At 40.4% G+C, this 15,912-nt stretch overlaps 2 protein-coding genes across 2 annotated transcripts in view; both read left to right on the top strand.

The window, feature by feature from the left end:
• The first annotated feature begins 5,662 nt into the window (after positions 1-5,662).
• Positions 5,663-15,912, top strand: part of LOC135463726 (thrombospondin type-1 domain-containing protein 7B-like) — a 62,800-nt gene continuing 52,550 nt past the window's right edge. Inside the window, exons 1-5 of the mRNA XM_064741140.1 lie at positions 5,663-6,531; positions 12,716-13,394; positions 14,138-14,401; positions 14,845-14,963; positions 15,268-15,426. Of these exons, the coding sequence (XP_064597210.1) occupies positions 6,138-6,531; positions 12,716-13,394; positions 14,138-14,401; positions 14,845-14,963; positions 15,268-15,426 (1,615 nt within the window). The 5' untranslated portion in view covers positions 5,663-6,137. The remainder of the gene's footprint in view (positions 6,532-12,715; positions 13,395-14,137; positions 14,402-14,844; positions 14,964-15,267; positions 15,427-15,912) is intronic.
• On the top strand, positions 6,678-9,048 carry LOC135482349 (uncharacterized). The gene is made up of 2 exons (XM_064762283.1): positions 6,678-7,523; positions 7,786-9,048. Exons 1-2 carry the CDS (start codon positions 6,678-6,680, stop codon positions 8,500-8,502), a joined length of 1,563 nt encoding a protein of 520 aa, XP_064618353.1. The 3' UTR covers positions 8,503-9,048.

The following is a 15,912-nucleotide window of genomic DNA, read 5'->3' as shown; positions in this document are numbered from 1 at the left end:
TTGTGACAAACAGTGAAACAGGTCAGGCCAATGAATGAAGAGGGGGCCTCTGTGGCTCAGTTGGTTAGCGCGCTAGCGCAATGACCCAGGAGTCTCTCACCAAGGCCGTCGCTGTGAGTTCAAGTCCAGCTCATGCTGGCTTCCTCTCCAGCCATACGTGGGAAGGTCTGGCAGCAACCTGGGGATGGTCGTGGGTTTCCCCCGGGCTCTGCCCGGTTTCCACCCACCATAATGCTGGCCCCCGTCGTCTACGTGAAATATTCTTGAGTACAGCGTGAAACACCAATCAAATAAATAAATAAATTAAGTAATGAAGAGCATTCGGCCTAGGTCTACGTGTATAGCTTTACTAACATTACAACATTGGACACAAATATCATGTGTCGTCTTGATGTGGCAAAGTTATAAAGAGACACTGTGAAGACTATAGATCCATTCCAGTAGTATATCACAGTTTAGTGCTAGTAGCTGGCATTCAGCATACTAAACTAATACATGTATCTTACATTATATAACAAGAGGTATATGTACCAGTGTGGTCCATGGTACAGTATACATATCTTTCTCGGTTACAAGATAATGATCAAGCCTTATATGCATCTTTATTGTTTACGGTTACAGTGTACATATAAAGAAACATGAGGCAGAATAAGACAACTATTATGCACGAGCCGAGTGTAGTTCAAGCATGGGATTATACAACTTCTAGTCTTCATACATTTCACTTAAAACATAGCCTACATGTAAACATGTAATAACCATGTACTGCCCAAAGATCTGGCTGCCATGGTAGTTTCATGCATTTAGCGATGTTTGCGTTTTGTAAAACGGTGTTTACCCAAATTCGCCAACCGTATGAAAGAGCAAGTTTCAGTACAATTTATGTACATTTTAATTTGATTTTGGACACAAACCTACATTGGTTGCATCGGCCTAATTCAAGGCTTCACAAACAGTCTAGTTCTATCTGTCCATACTGAATAATGCCTTCAGAATATGCCTGCATAAACATGTGGAAAGGTTGAAGAATTACAGTAGGTATTATTGCTTCTCACCAAAGAAATGAGTGAAGAAGTACTTGATTGCTAAATATCGCTGGTAATTACCACTATTTCTCGATATACTCTCCCAAAGCTCATGCATTTCTTGAATTCCTATTGATCCAATCCCTGCCTTAGTGGCACTGTAGAAATCACACCAAAACAGATTGTAACAGAACAAGTCCTCTCGCTTAATCGCTTCTGCTCCAATCACTTGACGGAGAATTCCTGTGAAAATGGCGTCTTCGGCAGGGAGATTTGGACAGTACTCGGCTAAACTTGAGAGGTTGTGAGCCACATCATGAGGGAAGGCATAAAAAAATCCATGTATATATTTAGGAAATGTCGGATATGGATAATCTCTCTGATTAACACCCCATTTCCCACTTCTGTGCACTTTATTATGGCAAGAATTAATGCCTAAAAAGAAGGCATTGCTAGTTATGTGGCGTAGAGCTGCTAAAAAGTTAGGTATGTGTACAAATACATCATCATCTGACTTCATCACATATTTAGCAGCTGGGCAGAATCTAGTCATCCATTTTATACCAGCCATTGTTTTTATCGTCAAGTTATCATAGGAATCGACAAAATCAGCTTGAATGACATCACCATAGAGCTTACTCTCTCTTTCCGGAATTGCATAACTCTCTTTTTCCTTTGTCACTCCAAATAAGAAAACAACCTTAACATTGTTAATGGCGGTGCCATCTGCCCAGAGCTGGGTAGAACTAGGGGACGCCCATGTTTGCCGGATAGCTTCTCTCAGTTGTCTGTGCATGTAAGCAGACTCCACAAATATCAACAAGAGTGGCGGGGATTGAGGAGAACATATCCACTGGCCATTTATAATAAAATTGTAGTCAAACTTGTTGACTTTATAAGTCTTGAGTAAAGGCTTGTCCGATGAAGGTGAACGCCCTTAATGGACAATATATTACTCGGATGTAATACAGGAAGAGCACAGAGATGACAAAAGCACAAAGGAGTCCCTTTCCTCTTCTCCTAGTTAAATGCCAGCACAGTCCATGCAGCCTCCTCAACATCCCCTGAAAAACATGTAAGAAATGAGACTGTGATTTTGATGGAAAGGAGAAACATGGAAGTGACTGGAGCAAGCTTATGCTGGAAGATGCTAATTAGTGATAATTATTTTTTAGTTTAATCTCTTCAAGTTCCACATTTAGAGCCTTTCTGACTCAGGTGGTTAAAATGCTGCTATTCTCTGGCCTTTTGGCCAAAGAGGTCATATGTTCAAATCCAGCTCTCGGATCATTATTTCGGCTATAGATTTAAGTCAGGAGGTTTGTCAGGTAAAGATCAGTGGTTTACCTAGGGCATTCCTGTTCCTCCACCCATAATCTTCACCACCATCATATAAGGATGAATATAAGGGAAATATTCTTGAGCATGCCGTAAAACGCTGACTTATGTATGAATTTACTTGTTTGTTTGTTATTTAGTGCAATACTCAAGGATGGCTTTTATGAGAATAGCAAGTTTTATTCGTGGGGGATACCAGAGGGGTCCTCCACCAACCTTTGGCAAGTTACCTGACGAACTTTGACACGTGTGGCATACAGATATGCACATCATATTGGCGGACAATGTAACACTGTAAAAGCAAATGACTTTCCAAGCATTTTTGAATGCTTATTGTCACCACAATGAAAGTGGGAAATCTAGAACAAGCCTGGAAATAATCAGTGAATTTTCCAGCTGCCCACTTTAATAAAGAATGACTATGTTGCTTTTGATGGCAGTTTTGTCCTGTACCAAACAGTCGTACACTGTCAAAATACAATTTGTTGGCGGATATTGTCGTTGTCCTGGTCCTTACTTAAAGGAGTTTACAAATTCCAGGGATGAGATAGACAATGGGATGAAAAAGAGTACACTAATCATCATACTCTTAATTTTGACATTTTTAGCATTTCTAAATTGAGTTCTGGACATTTTTCTGATGCATTTTTTTTTTGTATAAATAAAGAGGAATTCCTCTAAAAAGAGGACAAATCTCACACCTGAAATTCCGTGTCCAAGGCTAGTTTTGAACCTGCACCTGGTGTCTTCTGGTGATTCAAAGGCAAGCGTCTGCCACGGCTTTCTACCCACTGACTAATCAAGTTAATACATACAGTTCAGATACAATATGAATGAGGTAACACCACACTTTGACTATCTTCATATAACACCTGCGTCTATTGTGATTATCCTCACCAGAATCAGAAGCTGTTAACAATGACATAAAATAACTTTTTTTGTGAACTATTATTGCCCGCGAAAATTAGGTACTTCTCAGTAAATGAATAGACCTGTGAGGTCATCACCCTAGCTTATGCTTTTAACTCGGAAACTTCCCACTAGCCATTTTCTGAGGTCCCACCTGGCCACAGACCCCCATTAGTTTTCCATAAGCGACAATGTTAACGTTTAGCGCTGTAGCTCAGTCCCAAACATTCCGAGGCCAATAAGCTTTGGGGCATACCTGGCCCAGCCTGTGAGAAAGAAGCCGTAAAAATCTTGACATAGGTTTACCGTCAAAATCTGGACCTTTCCATGCCGACAGCTGGGTAAACTGGTGTGATTTATATATATATAAATATATACATTATATTATATATATATATATATATATATATAATATAATGTATATGCTTACTGTTACTATACCTGTACTTTTAAAAGATTAAAGATTATTAAACTCCCTAAATGCTGTTTAATATTTGTTTAATATCTCTCTCTCTCTCTCAAAAAGAAAAAAATACTATCAACAACGAACATCCAACAACTTGTAACCAAAGATAAATTATGTGTGTTGTGCAAAATCACACCAGTTTACTCAACTTGTTTGTTGTAGTGTCCCACATAATGCTCGCGTTATGTTAAGAACACTGAACATCAACCTTTAAATGTCACTGTGATAATGAAATAGATTACAAAGTCACTCGGTCAAGGGTTCACACAACTTCAATGTCGGACAGAACGCTAAAATTAATGTCAAAAACACAGAAAATCATACTTTAAATGTCACTGTGATACTGAAAAACAGAAAATTCAGTGAATGTAAGTTCACTCATTTTCACTGCACGGCGGAATGCTACATTTATGTTAAAAACACGGGGGTTCAAATTCTGGCACTGACAGGCACACTTCAGGCAGAAGAGGCTATTGTTGTGGTTGTGGTAGTTGTAATAGTGGAGGAGTCCGCGCGTTTTAGAAATGTATGAGTGATCTGACCAGTCGACCTGATTAGGTTCAGCCAATCGCGCTTGCCTGGACAAGAACACGAGGTGAAATGACCAGCTGTCAACATGTGTCAATACTTCTAGTTTTTTCATTTCGACGGATACTTACTACTATTCCCTTTAAAACTGTTTCAGATTGAACGATGTGAATTTCAGTGTAAAATGTCCCACGAAATCCGGAAGTCTTAAGACATTTGATCTGGATAATAGCCTGGAAATAACCAATCACCGAAACAAGATATGCAACATTACGCGGCTGAAATACGTTTGATTGAAGTGGTTAATGAGGGAATGTACGAGTCAGTTATAATCTCCCGGATGCCTTTCCTAACCATCGTTTTATGCAGAATAAAATACGCGGCGGAGAGCTTAAACAAAGCCGTCAGTTAATAAAAACACAGGGAAAGTTACGGTGACCTTCAGTAGAGGACCTGTCAAATTACAGATTTTTCTTTTCCTGAATACAGATGGCGAACGTTTGCGTCATTTACAGCAGTGGTAACTGATACCCGAACTAAACGAGCGTTCACTGTTTAATTTGAGCCCAGATTTGAGTATAGCCGGGTATCCACACGCCTTTACGTATGCCAGTAGTGTTAACGTGGGCTTAGATATGTTGCCAAAAAAACCATGAAGAGCTGAGATTGAGCTGCCCTGCTGCCCACAACCAAAAATTTAGTAATAATATTACGTACGGTTTAATGGCCTGGATTCTTCCCCTGTCCAAGCCTTGTTGTTCAGTTGACTAGCTATATGCATTGAACTGGCATCCTCAGGTCTGTGCTGTAAGCCTGTACCTCCATGTTCCTGATTGTTTCACTCTGTAGCAAAGCTTCGAGGCTGGCCCAGCTTCTGGGGGCTTACTCATCACTCACGCGAATTCAGAATGGGGATGCTGAGAATGAGGTTAGGCATGTCTCTCTCGCTCTCTCTCCTTCTCTGCCTCTCGCTCGCTCGCTCGCTCTCTCTGCCGGAGCATTGTTGCCAGCTAGAAACCATGTTAATACAACCTCATCCCTGTTGTATGCGGCTGTTTAAGTCGTCCATGCCACTTCACAGTCGGGGAAGGAGAGATCTAAAAGACTGTCGTAATTGGGTAGGTGATTGTGTAGCCCAGTGTACCATAGTTCTAACTGGGATGAAGGCATGTAATGCTAGGTGCCCAACTTGTGATAGGCCATGCATGCAGCTTCCTTAAGAACAGCAAGGGCAACAATATACATCTATGTACAATTATATGTACAAACTTGTAAAGGAAAAATAATAGCTACAAAAAAAAAATAGTGTCAAGAAAAGGTAAACTGAACAAGCTGACTGTCGTGATAAATTTTAAAAATGAACTTTGACAGAATTTTGAAGTAGGGGGAGACCGGGGCGCATTGGGACATGGGGTACAGTGGGACAAGAGGAATTTACGCTAAAAATAGAAAGGATTCCCCCTTATGACATCATGTTGGTCAGGGGAATTCCTTTCTGCTTCCTTTTTTGTCTTGAAGGGATTGTTCATGACACCAGGGCTGAAAGGTGAGTAAAATTTAACTTTTTGGTAGCTTGGAGTAAATTTTGAGCTTCGTGATTATTTTCATACTGTTCAAGAGTCTGAGGGTCATACTACCATTTACTTGCCATAGTTAAATATTATCACATCGGTAATATTTTGGTGGGTTGTTTGTATAATCTGATTGCACATGTTTGGTCAGTCGTTCAAAATGGCGATGCTATGCTTTCGGGGCGCAATGGGACACAACGATAGGGGTGCTTTGGGACAGTGTCCCAATGTGCCCCGGAATAATTTTGATTGTGTTATGATAACAATAGTACAGAATGACTGCCAAACCTTCACTCTGACATGTTTCTTCTGTCTAGAATGGTTCGACACAGAAAAAAGAAGAAGCCTGAGCCTCCATCAGAGGACGAGATGAAAAGGGCCGTATGTCTCATCATAGATCACGACCAAAGCATACGGCAAACTTCTAAAGAGACTGGCATCCCTAAATCAACTCTTGCACGCTATGTTAGTAAAGCAAAATCATCTGGGAGAGAGAATGTTCGTTTTTCTCCTTTCTATGCCACGGCTCGAGTATTCAGCGATGCAGGAGAGGCCGAATTAGAGGATTACCTGTTGACCGCATTCAAGCATCATCATGGATTGACAACCAAAGCATGCAGAGACCTTGCCTTCCAATACGTCGTAAAAAATAACAAGGCTACACCAGTGTCCTGGGAGACAAACCGACAAGCAGGTAAGCTAGCTTTAACTCGTGTCTTTGCTCACAGATCGAGATGTATTGATTTAAATTCAAGGTGTGCAAATTTTGACAAACCGTTTGCTCATTTCATTGACAAAGGCGGCTGTCTATTTTCAGGTGAAGACTGGCTTCTTGGATTTATGTCTCGCCATAAGCGGCTTTCTGTCCGAAAACCTGAAGCGACAAGTTTAAGCCGAGCTACTAGTTTCAACAAGACCAATGTAGGGGACTTTTTCAACAATCTTGCCAGTGTCATGGAGCGGTACAAATTTGAGCCAGGGTGTATCTACAATTGCGACGAGACCGGACTCACCACAGTCCAAACTCCACCTAATGTAATTGCAGAAAGAAATGCTAAACAAGTCGGCCAGGTGACTTCTGCCGAACGTGGTGCGCTTGTCACCATGCTGGGCACAGTCAGCGCTATTGGAAACACAATTCCACCCTTTCTTGTTTTTCCGCGCGTCCATTTCAAAGAGCATATGATCAATAACGCACCTTCGGGGACAAAGGGTGTAGCCTTCCAAAGCGGATGGATGACAACTTCCAACTTCGAAGTCTGGCTGGATCATTTCATCCTTCACAGTCATTGTAGCCAGGAAAACAAAGTCCTGCTACTTCTGGACAACCATGACAGTCACATTTCGATTACCATCCTGGACAAAGCAAAGGACAATGGAATCGTTATGCTGACATTTCCACCCCACTGTAGCCATAAACTACAGCCGCTTGACCGGACGGTTTACGGCCCCCTAAAAAAGTATTTCAACTCCGCTTGCAACGGGTGCAATCATCCTGGACAACCAATGACCATTTACGATATAGCCGGTATCTTGGGGGAGGCTTATCCACAAGCTTTTTGTCCACGCAACATCGTCTCTGGTTTCCAGGTAACGGGTATTTGCCCATTCAACAGGGACATCTTCAAGGAAGACGAGTTTCTCTCCGGATTTGTCACTGACAAGCCCAACACTACAGAGACAGAGGTAAGGACTAGATGCCCGAAATGCTTTTATTTTCATCGCACATTCCGCTGAAAACCATATCAATATGCTCCCAGTAATGACATTGCCAGTATTTATAATGCATTAAAACTATTAAAGAAATAGCAAAGAAACTCCTTAGTTGCCTCTGTTGTGTTCATCTACAGGTTCTTCTCTATATTATCTTGAAAGTTATTTTGAAAGTTTACTGAAATAGTAAAGAAACAGACAAGGGCACATCTAATAAATTTCTTCACATTTATAGGAACTGCTCGCAGATGCCACAGACCCTGGCCCAAGTACAGGCACTCCTGAACATCATTTGACCACTGAGATTGCAAGAAATGCAGCTAGTGAAGAGGACTCGGGAAATTCGCAACACTTTTCACCGGAACAGGTGCGGCCATTCCCAAAAGCTGGACCAAGAAAACAGACACGAGGGGGTAGGAAAAAGGGCAAAACATCCATTCTTACTGACACTCCTGTCAAACAACAAATAGAGTTAGATTTTCAACAGAGGCAATTAAGGGTAAGTGGGAGGTCATACAAACATGGAGCCCAGAAACGTAATGACAGGGAAGTAACCCCAGAGAGTGATGATAGTTCTTCCTCAGAGGACACATCCGATGTTGTCTCTGATAGCTCTGAGGGTGAACCTTCGCTTAAACCAGAGGATCTTAAAACTGGAGATTTTGTTGTGGTTAAATATGTGTCAAAGAGAGTAGTTCAACACTATGTAGGGAGAATCACACAGGAGGCAGACAGGTTCCATATGCTGGAGGTAAGATTTCTTGTCAGACAACCGTCCAAAAAACAGCAGGATGTATTCTCTTTCCCTGAAATCGATGACACTGATGACATCGACATCGATGATATCGTCCAAAAGCTGCCAGAGCCTTCCGCTGTCGGAGCCACAAAACGCACAAACGGCCTACTGTTCTTCCGTGATGTTGACCTCAGTCGGTATTACAGGTTGCAGTAGCTGACCTCGGGCGTGACGTCACTTTTCTCCGAAAGTCATTGTGGTCTCAGAAGACCAGGAAACACTTGCCAGGGCAGATGTTTCTGACCAGCTGTTTATTGACATTGACAGTTAGTTTCCTGTTCACATAAGTCCTGTGTAAAGTTTTCGTGACGGATTATCCAAAGACAACTCAAGGCTGTTTGTAAGTTTCTTGTTCACAGATGGTTGATACTGAATGGATACAATGTTACGGGTCCACGTCATTGTAATAAAACCACTGTTTAAAACAAGATTTGTCTAAGGATTTTGTTGCTCTTTGAAGTGCGTCCCATTGTGCCCCATGGTGTGTCCCAAACCACCCCATGACTGGGGTGCCTTGGGACACAATTTTTTAAAAACTTAAATCAACTGAGGATGAGCAGAACATAAGCTATCAACAAAAGACGAGATTCTTTAATTAGCCTTACTAGTTTTTCATTCTATCAGCTAATAATTTTAGTGGGGTCTGGAATAATTTGTCACAAATTTTGATTTATGTGTAAAACGTCCCAATGCGCCCCGGTCTCCCCCCATGTATATATGCTTACACAACTAGCTCAAGCATGCTATATGTATGATACGTTAATGCAATGTAGGTAGATATTGGTATAATTAAACATACAATGGTCTTAAAAAGGAGGGCGATGGGGGGAACGGGGGAGATTTTTAGTTACATTTAATTGTACAACAAAAGCTCATTTTTTAAAAGTTGTCTTTCAGATTTTAATGCACCAAGGCTCCTCATTATTGTACATGTGTACGTCAGTTCATTTTGGTGTGCATTTCCTTTTGGTCAGTACATATTTTGAAATGGGAATGCAAGTTTGTAATGTCTGTTCATATAATATATTTGTATCCATGAATGTAGCCTACATATATTGTGTTATGGGGGACTGACTAGGTACCTGCCGATTCATGCATTATTTGTTATGCAGAATATAGCCTGCATATATGTTCTTAAATCAGTTTAAACTTCTCATGTACAATTGCTGTATATACAATGTATAGTCCACTTGAAATAGCTAGTATACTTATAGTGCATGGAATGATATTTCTCCCTCTGGAAAGTCATATGCTTATTTTCACAGACTTAAATTGATTACACTACAGTGCATATATCCGTGCTAGTTACATTGTACAGGTAGGAGACATAAATACCTGTCTATGCTAAGAAGTAGGGTTATCAGTACATCAGTCTTTGAGCATAGTAATTGATGTGACCATGCAAATGCAGCAATCCCATCATCTGAGCATTGAACTAATTATACATCTTTGCATTAATCTCTCTGAGCTGCATGTTCACACCAAAGCTAATCATGTTAAAGTGTAAAACATCCTGCCACCAAATATATACCTATACATACTTCTTTTGTAGCACCAGCATGGTAATAAAAATGCCCAACACCATGGTTGTAATTTTAGACATTTTAGGCTAGAAAAGACAAGCTACATAAATCACAACTGTGTCACAGAAGAAGTGCTATTCAATAAATTTATCTGGTTTGTATGTTTATAAAAGTTAACAAAGCAGGAGCAAAAGAACTAGCCTCATCCATTCTACTAGTGACTGATTTGAACAGCAGAAAGAACCACAAGCTGAGTAAAGCTTTTAGCACAGTTCACATACATGTAAATAGTTCAGTGTCCTGACAACTTATTTATGTATGTATTCTAAAACAAAATAATTTGCTTAAATGCATTATTGATAAAGTGAAGCGGAAAACTTGTGAGCACCACCCAGCCATGTATTTGATTTTGTACATACATGTTCAACTCACCACTAGTCCCTAAAATAAAGGCAACAGCCAGATTCCCACAATTTGACAGATTAACAAATTTCATAGGCTAAACATATTGTGAATTGTACTGTTTTTGTTTTTTGGGGGGTTGGAGTGGGGGGAAGAAATGCCTTCCCCTTATTGTAAACTCTATAGATAAACCACATAAACTTCCCAGTATACTCTATTGTATATCCAGTGTATAATGTATTTCGAATTCTGGGAGTACACATCATTCCTAATTTTCATGCCTAACTTTTTAATCCTTGAAATAAAAAAAAATGTGCAACAAGACAGACAAAAGTCATCATTAATATTTAAAACTGGTTTTCAGTCAGTGTTTGTAATGCACATAGTGAGAAATAGGTCTCTGGAGTGCATTATTTTGAGTTCACATACATGAAGACCAGTATGTAAATTAAGCATGTCACCCACTTTTAAAAAACAAAGTGGACACCTTTATGGTTTTAGGATTTATTACTTGACTTCCTATTAAATGTATAAAATAAATCTGTACTTTGTACGGTCGAGTATTTATGGTACAATTCCACAACGAAGTCTGTAGTTTCTGTGTCAAATTTGTCTGGAGTGGGCAGGGTTCTACTATTTACTGTGAATAGTAGAACCCTGTGTTCCGGTAGATATCCAGATTCATTTCTGTCAGTTATTCCATCTATTTTGTAAAAAAAAAAAAATATACAAATCTTGTACTTGGCCCCGAAGCCAAAAAGTGATGTTTGATTCATGATTTTATCTTGGGTGTTTGTTTGTGGAGTAAACCTGGTCAGTCATCATTGGACATGGGCACTGCATGTCACATAGTGTAACACTTCCCAAACCTCACCATGCTCAGAGAGATCACAGGCATGTGCTAGGGTTACAGATTGCCATAAACTAGGTCAGCGATACCAGCAGTGATCCCTGACACCAGCTGACCAGTATCAGCTTTGAAATGACACCCAGCTTTCCACCGAAATTAAAATAATTCTAGAATGATAAACCTCTTATTTCAGCTCTTTTTCTTTGCATGGAAAGTGGACATGGCAGTTCTAAAGACTATGGTAATATTTACATGTAATTTTCTACATCGATACTTTCATCAATTCATCCATGCTCCCCTGAATGAGCCTGGCCAAATATGGAGGAGACCATTTTCAGATGTAGTTCATGTAACAAAAACATGTGACACATGCGCATTCATCCCTTACCATCTTCATCTGTCTGAAAGACGTCTAAAAGCCATCACGATTGTATGTTTTTTGTCTTTTTTACGCTTATCAGAAAATCCTAGGTGTTCACATCATTAGTATCAGTATAATTATGGCCTTCATGAGATTCTGAAAGTGAATCCCTAAATACGCTAAACTTAATTGGGAATATAGTAACTATTGATCTACATTGTGCTAATTATGACATAATAAGTTATGAAATCAAAAATCAACTTTTGAAATTACTGCTCTGATTTTACGAGAGTGTATGTTCCACTATGTGGCTTAGTGATTTACATATGGCTGAATTGTCCAGCATGTCCAAGCAGATGACCTCATTTGTCACTTAAATGCTTTCTACAATGTCTCTGGGAAGTTTACTTTGCCAAACTTTACACCCATTCATTCTTCAGGATGAAACTTATGTGCATTTCCCTACCTTGTAAAAAAATATCTCCATTCATTGACCTTAATTGACATGTATTTTTTCATGGTCATGATAATTGATTGCGATGGATTCATGTCCACATGGACATCCATTTACCAACACGTGCTATAGATCAGTGCAGTAGACTGCTGGATGTGCAAGATTGTGCATGCATGACTAGACAGTAAGGAGCATATGTTACAGCTGACATTTTTAGGGAAAATATTGTAAACTCATTCTCCATGCAGAACTGCTGTCCATCAGTTTGTCTCTTTGTTTGTCTCATTTAATAGTGTCTTTGTTCATTTGTTGATGTTGCATTAATTACATTTATAGAGAAAGCAAACGTGAAAATGAATTAAGCATTGGTAGCAAGGTCATGAAAAGCTTTTTCTGGGATGTCAGACATATGCAGTGTTACTATATGTGCAGTGGAAATTACTAGCCCATGCCTTTTTGTAGGAATGATAACTTTTGCCCCCTGTCCGTTTAATTTTTAGCTAGTGGTCATTGTATTTCATGGTATGTGTTTTGGGGAAAGTCAGAACCTCTTTCTGGTTCAGCTGCAGTTTTGTGCCATAAGTTTTGTCACACACCAGTTGAAGAGTGGCCTTACCCTCATTCTCCAGTCCAGTCAGTCGGGTGTTCGCCACACATGAACCTGATTGCTGTCCTTCAAGTGAAAAATTCTTAAGTACTGCATTGACCATCAATAAAGTAATATAGTATAACATCAATAAAGAAATAAACAATTAATTGTGTGTTTGTGTGTGTTGTAGGTCCGTGGGGGAGCTGTGAGCACAGCAGCTGTGGGTTTGGCGGCATGCGGTCCCGCACTGTCTGGTGCTCCCACAGATCAGGCTGGACAACACTCTTCAGTCATTGCCACTACCTGCCTATCCCACCCGACTCTCAGAGCTGCTTCAAGGTGTGTGATGGGCACCGGGACCAGGTGACGTGGGTGCCCTCTCAGTGGACGAAGTGTCAGAGGGCCAATGGGGAAGGCCAGTGTGTGAGGCTGGGGGGTACCCAGAGTAGACAGGTGCCCTGTGTTCATGTGGAGAGTCAAAGTGTTCTGGACGATGAGATCTGTCTGTACTTCCAGCCTAAGCCACCTGAGGAGAGGACCTGTGAGCTACGCTGTCCTCAGGACTGTGTGCTCTCTCCTTTCTCCACCTGGAGCCTGTGCGACGAATGTTTTCACCTGTACAGCAGGCGCATGCGACGTGTCCTTGTCGCACCAGTCAATGGCGGCAAACCATGCCCACCACTGGTCGAGTCCCGACCATGCGAGAACTGCACTGACACCTATCGCTTCAATGTGGGCAAATGGAGCCCATGTGAAAGAACATTCCAATTTAAAAACCCCAAAAAGAAAGAACGCTCCCATCTTTTAATAGGTTATCAAAATAGAGATATATTGTGTGTGAATAGTGTGGGGAAGACCGTTGGTCACAGGTGAGTTTCCAGACCATCCCGAACAGAAGCACGAATATTGTAGAGCTAGTCATTGCGTATGTCATATTGTGGAGTGGTAATATTGGATATGATCACAATTGCTAGAAAATTCTAGGCCTCCAATCGGCCAATCCTCCCGAAAGTATCACAGTTGAAAAACAGCCGAGGAATACAGCCTCAAGCGGTGCATACTTTTTTTGTATACCTGTCGAGTTACGGACAAACATTCCGGCCGGTAATAATGCTGGTCAACAGTGTATTAGTCAGATACTATTTTCTTGCCTTCATTTTCGAAATTGTCCTAATGATTCAGCAAAATCAATTGCAGCACAGGTACTGGTGAACAGAACAGTCCCTATTTAATTGCTGTGTATATACATATGTAGCAGTATATGTAGGATTACATTGAATTTCGGATCAGGACTCAAAAGCTGGTCAGGATTAATATCGCGTTATTCTGTTCTTCTTTGATCCCCATCTCATGGTTGTACAGCTTTGTTCTTGTGAATATCAGGCTGGAAGGCTCATTGGAGCGTTAACTAGTTTGTAGACATTAGACTAATTCAGCCATCAGATTGGAGAGTCTGAAAAATAGGACATATCCCTGGTCTGAATCACACATGTGGCACATTAGTTGTGAATATCAAGGCCTTGGTTCTTGCAGGTATTCATTTCATTTTTCTATTTCTTGCTCCTGCCCATCACAGGTTTTGCTTTTTTCTACTTGTATTTCATTTTTTCAGGTACTGTTTGGATAGTCTCCATCTGCCAGGTCTGCGTAACATGCAGGCTTGCCCCTTACCTCAAGACTGCCTGGTCTCGGATTGGATGGAGTGGCGTTCAATGAACAGCAGCTGTCTGGCAGAAGGTGGAACAATCATTCCAGGGTATATGTCACGAATTCGCAGGGTTCGTCAGATGCCAAGAGGCATCGGTAAACCTTGTCCGCCTCTAACTGATACATTCCAAGTCATTGGAGCAGCTTCCACCTTGTCCAGTTGTCCCAGGTAATGTCAACACAGATGTATTATTGCTCTCTGCAAGTATTTTCTTCTGGTTTAGGAAGTACTGTAAGTTAAGTTGGAGTTCTCTTTATTCATGTGTGCTTATATTCTGGTCTCTATAGCAATCATATACAACAACTTTGCAGTGTTGTAAGGATGATACATGATCTCCTTAGAGCCAAAACAGGCTATCTTTTTAATCAGAGCTTGATGTTTAAGATCTCTTTGCTATGCATTTAGGGTAGTGTACTGGGAGGAAGGTAGGAAACTTTTGAGAACAGAATTAGAAAATGCTAGCTGTTGTAAGTATTTCTTGCATTTATTGGTTGCTTCTGTCTACCATTAGTTGACATATGGTCAGTGGAGATAGCCATCTCCTGGCAGCATTTGACCTTGGCTCAATGTTGGCATGCATTGTATGTACATTTATGGTATTTTTCCCTTAGGTACAAATGGGTGACATCTGACTGGTCAGAGTGTGAAATGTTGTATCAAAGTTTAAAACGTGCAGAACAGTGTGGGCCAGGGATTCATATCAGGGTAGCCTACTGTGTTAGATTTCAAGGTAGGTTTGTGAGACTAGTGACTTCAGTAATCCTGTGCTTTTGTTAGTTTTATCAGCTCACTGGATAGAAGTGGAGAACATTGCTGGCTAAAAAGTCAAATTGATCTTAGGTTTATTTGTAAAGGGTTTTTTTCTTAAATCATTTAAAAAATTAAATACTGGGATATATAATCTGAAGCCCTTCTTTTTATTGCCAACTGGTATAATTAAGGATGAACAGGTATGAGGCTGTTGTTTGAACTGTTTACCTGTGGAATCGCCGAGTAAATGGAATTATCAGATTCATTTTTGTTATCGTTTCTAGATGGAAAGCAGGTTGTGGTTGATTCCAGCCATTGTGAGACCTCTCAACCAGTGGTCTCTCGCCAGTGTCACATTCCCTGCACACAGAACTGTACAGTCTCTCATTGGTCAGACTGGACTGAATGTGCTCCTGATGTCTGCCCATCGTCTCAGAGAAAAGGTTCGTCACATATTGCATCAAAATATGTAACAATGGTTACAACAGTGTTTTACTTTTTTCCACTTTAGTGTAATTATCTACCTTTCCAAAACACATTATGGTTGTATCATTGTTGTTCATGGATAAGGTTATTGGACAAAAGAGATAAAGTTGGACATTGTTACATGGCTGATAGACATGATAGATGTACATTCTTACAAGGTTGATAGACATGATAGATGTACATTCTTACAAGGTTGATAGACATGATAGATGTACATTTGTTCATGTTCAAGTTTTATATTATATGTTAACAAGTGCAAGCATTTGGAATAAATTTTTGTTTTCACTTTTTTTTCTATTAAGACATGGCTTTAGTTTTGACAGGAAACAGATTGTCATCATGACAATAAAACATGCTTTATGAATCTCAAAAGATAGCTGCTTTGTGGTATTAGATTTTGACTTGATTCTGGTGGTTTCCCACGGAGTGAATCCCATTTACAT

This window comes from Liolophura sinensis, chromosome 1, assembly GCF_032854445.1.
Source record: "Liolophura sinensis isolate JHLJ2023 chromosome 1, CUHK_Ljap_v2, whole genome shotgun sequence".
Taxonomy (NCBI): Eukaryota; Metazoa; Mollusca; class Polyplacophora; order Chitonida; family Chitonidae; genus Liolophura; species Liolophura sinensis.
This window is presented reverse-complemented; position numbering and strand designations above follow the sequence as displayed.

Coding starts and splice junctions, on each gene's coding strand:
- LOC135482349 (XM_064762283.1), top strand. CDS start 6,678: ATGTCTCGCCATAAGCGGCTTTCTGTCCGAAAACCTGAAGCGACAAGT. Junction 7,524..7,785: donor CCAACACTACAGAGACAGAG/GTAAGGACTAGA, acceptor TCACATTTATAG/GAACTGCTCGCAGATGCCAC.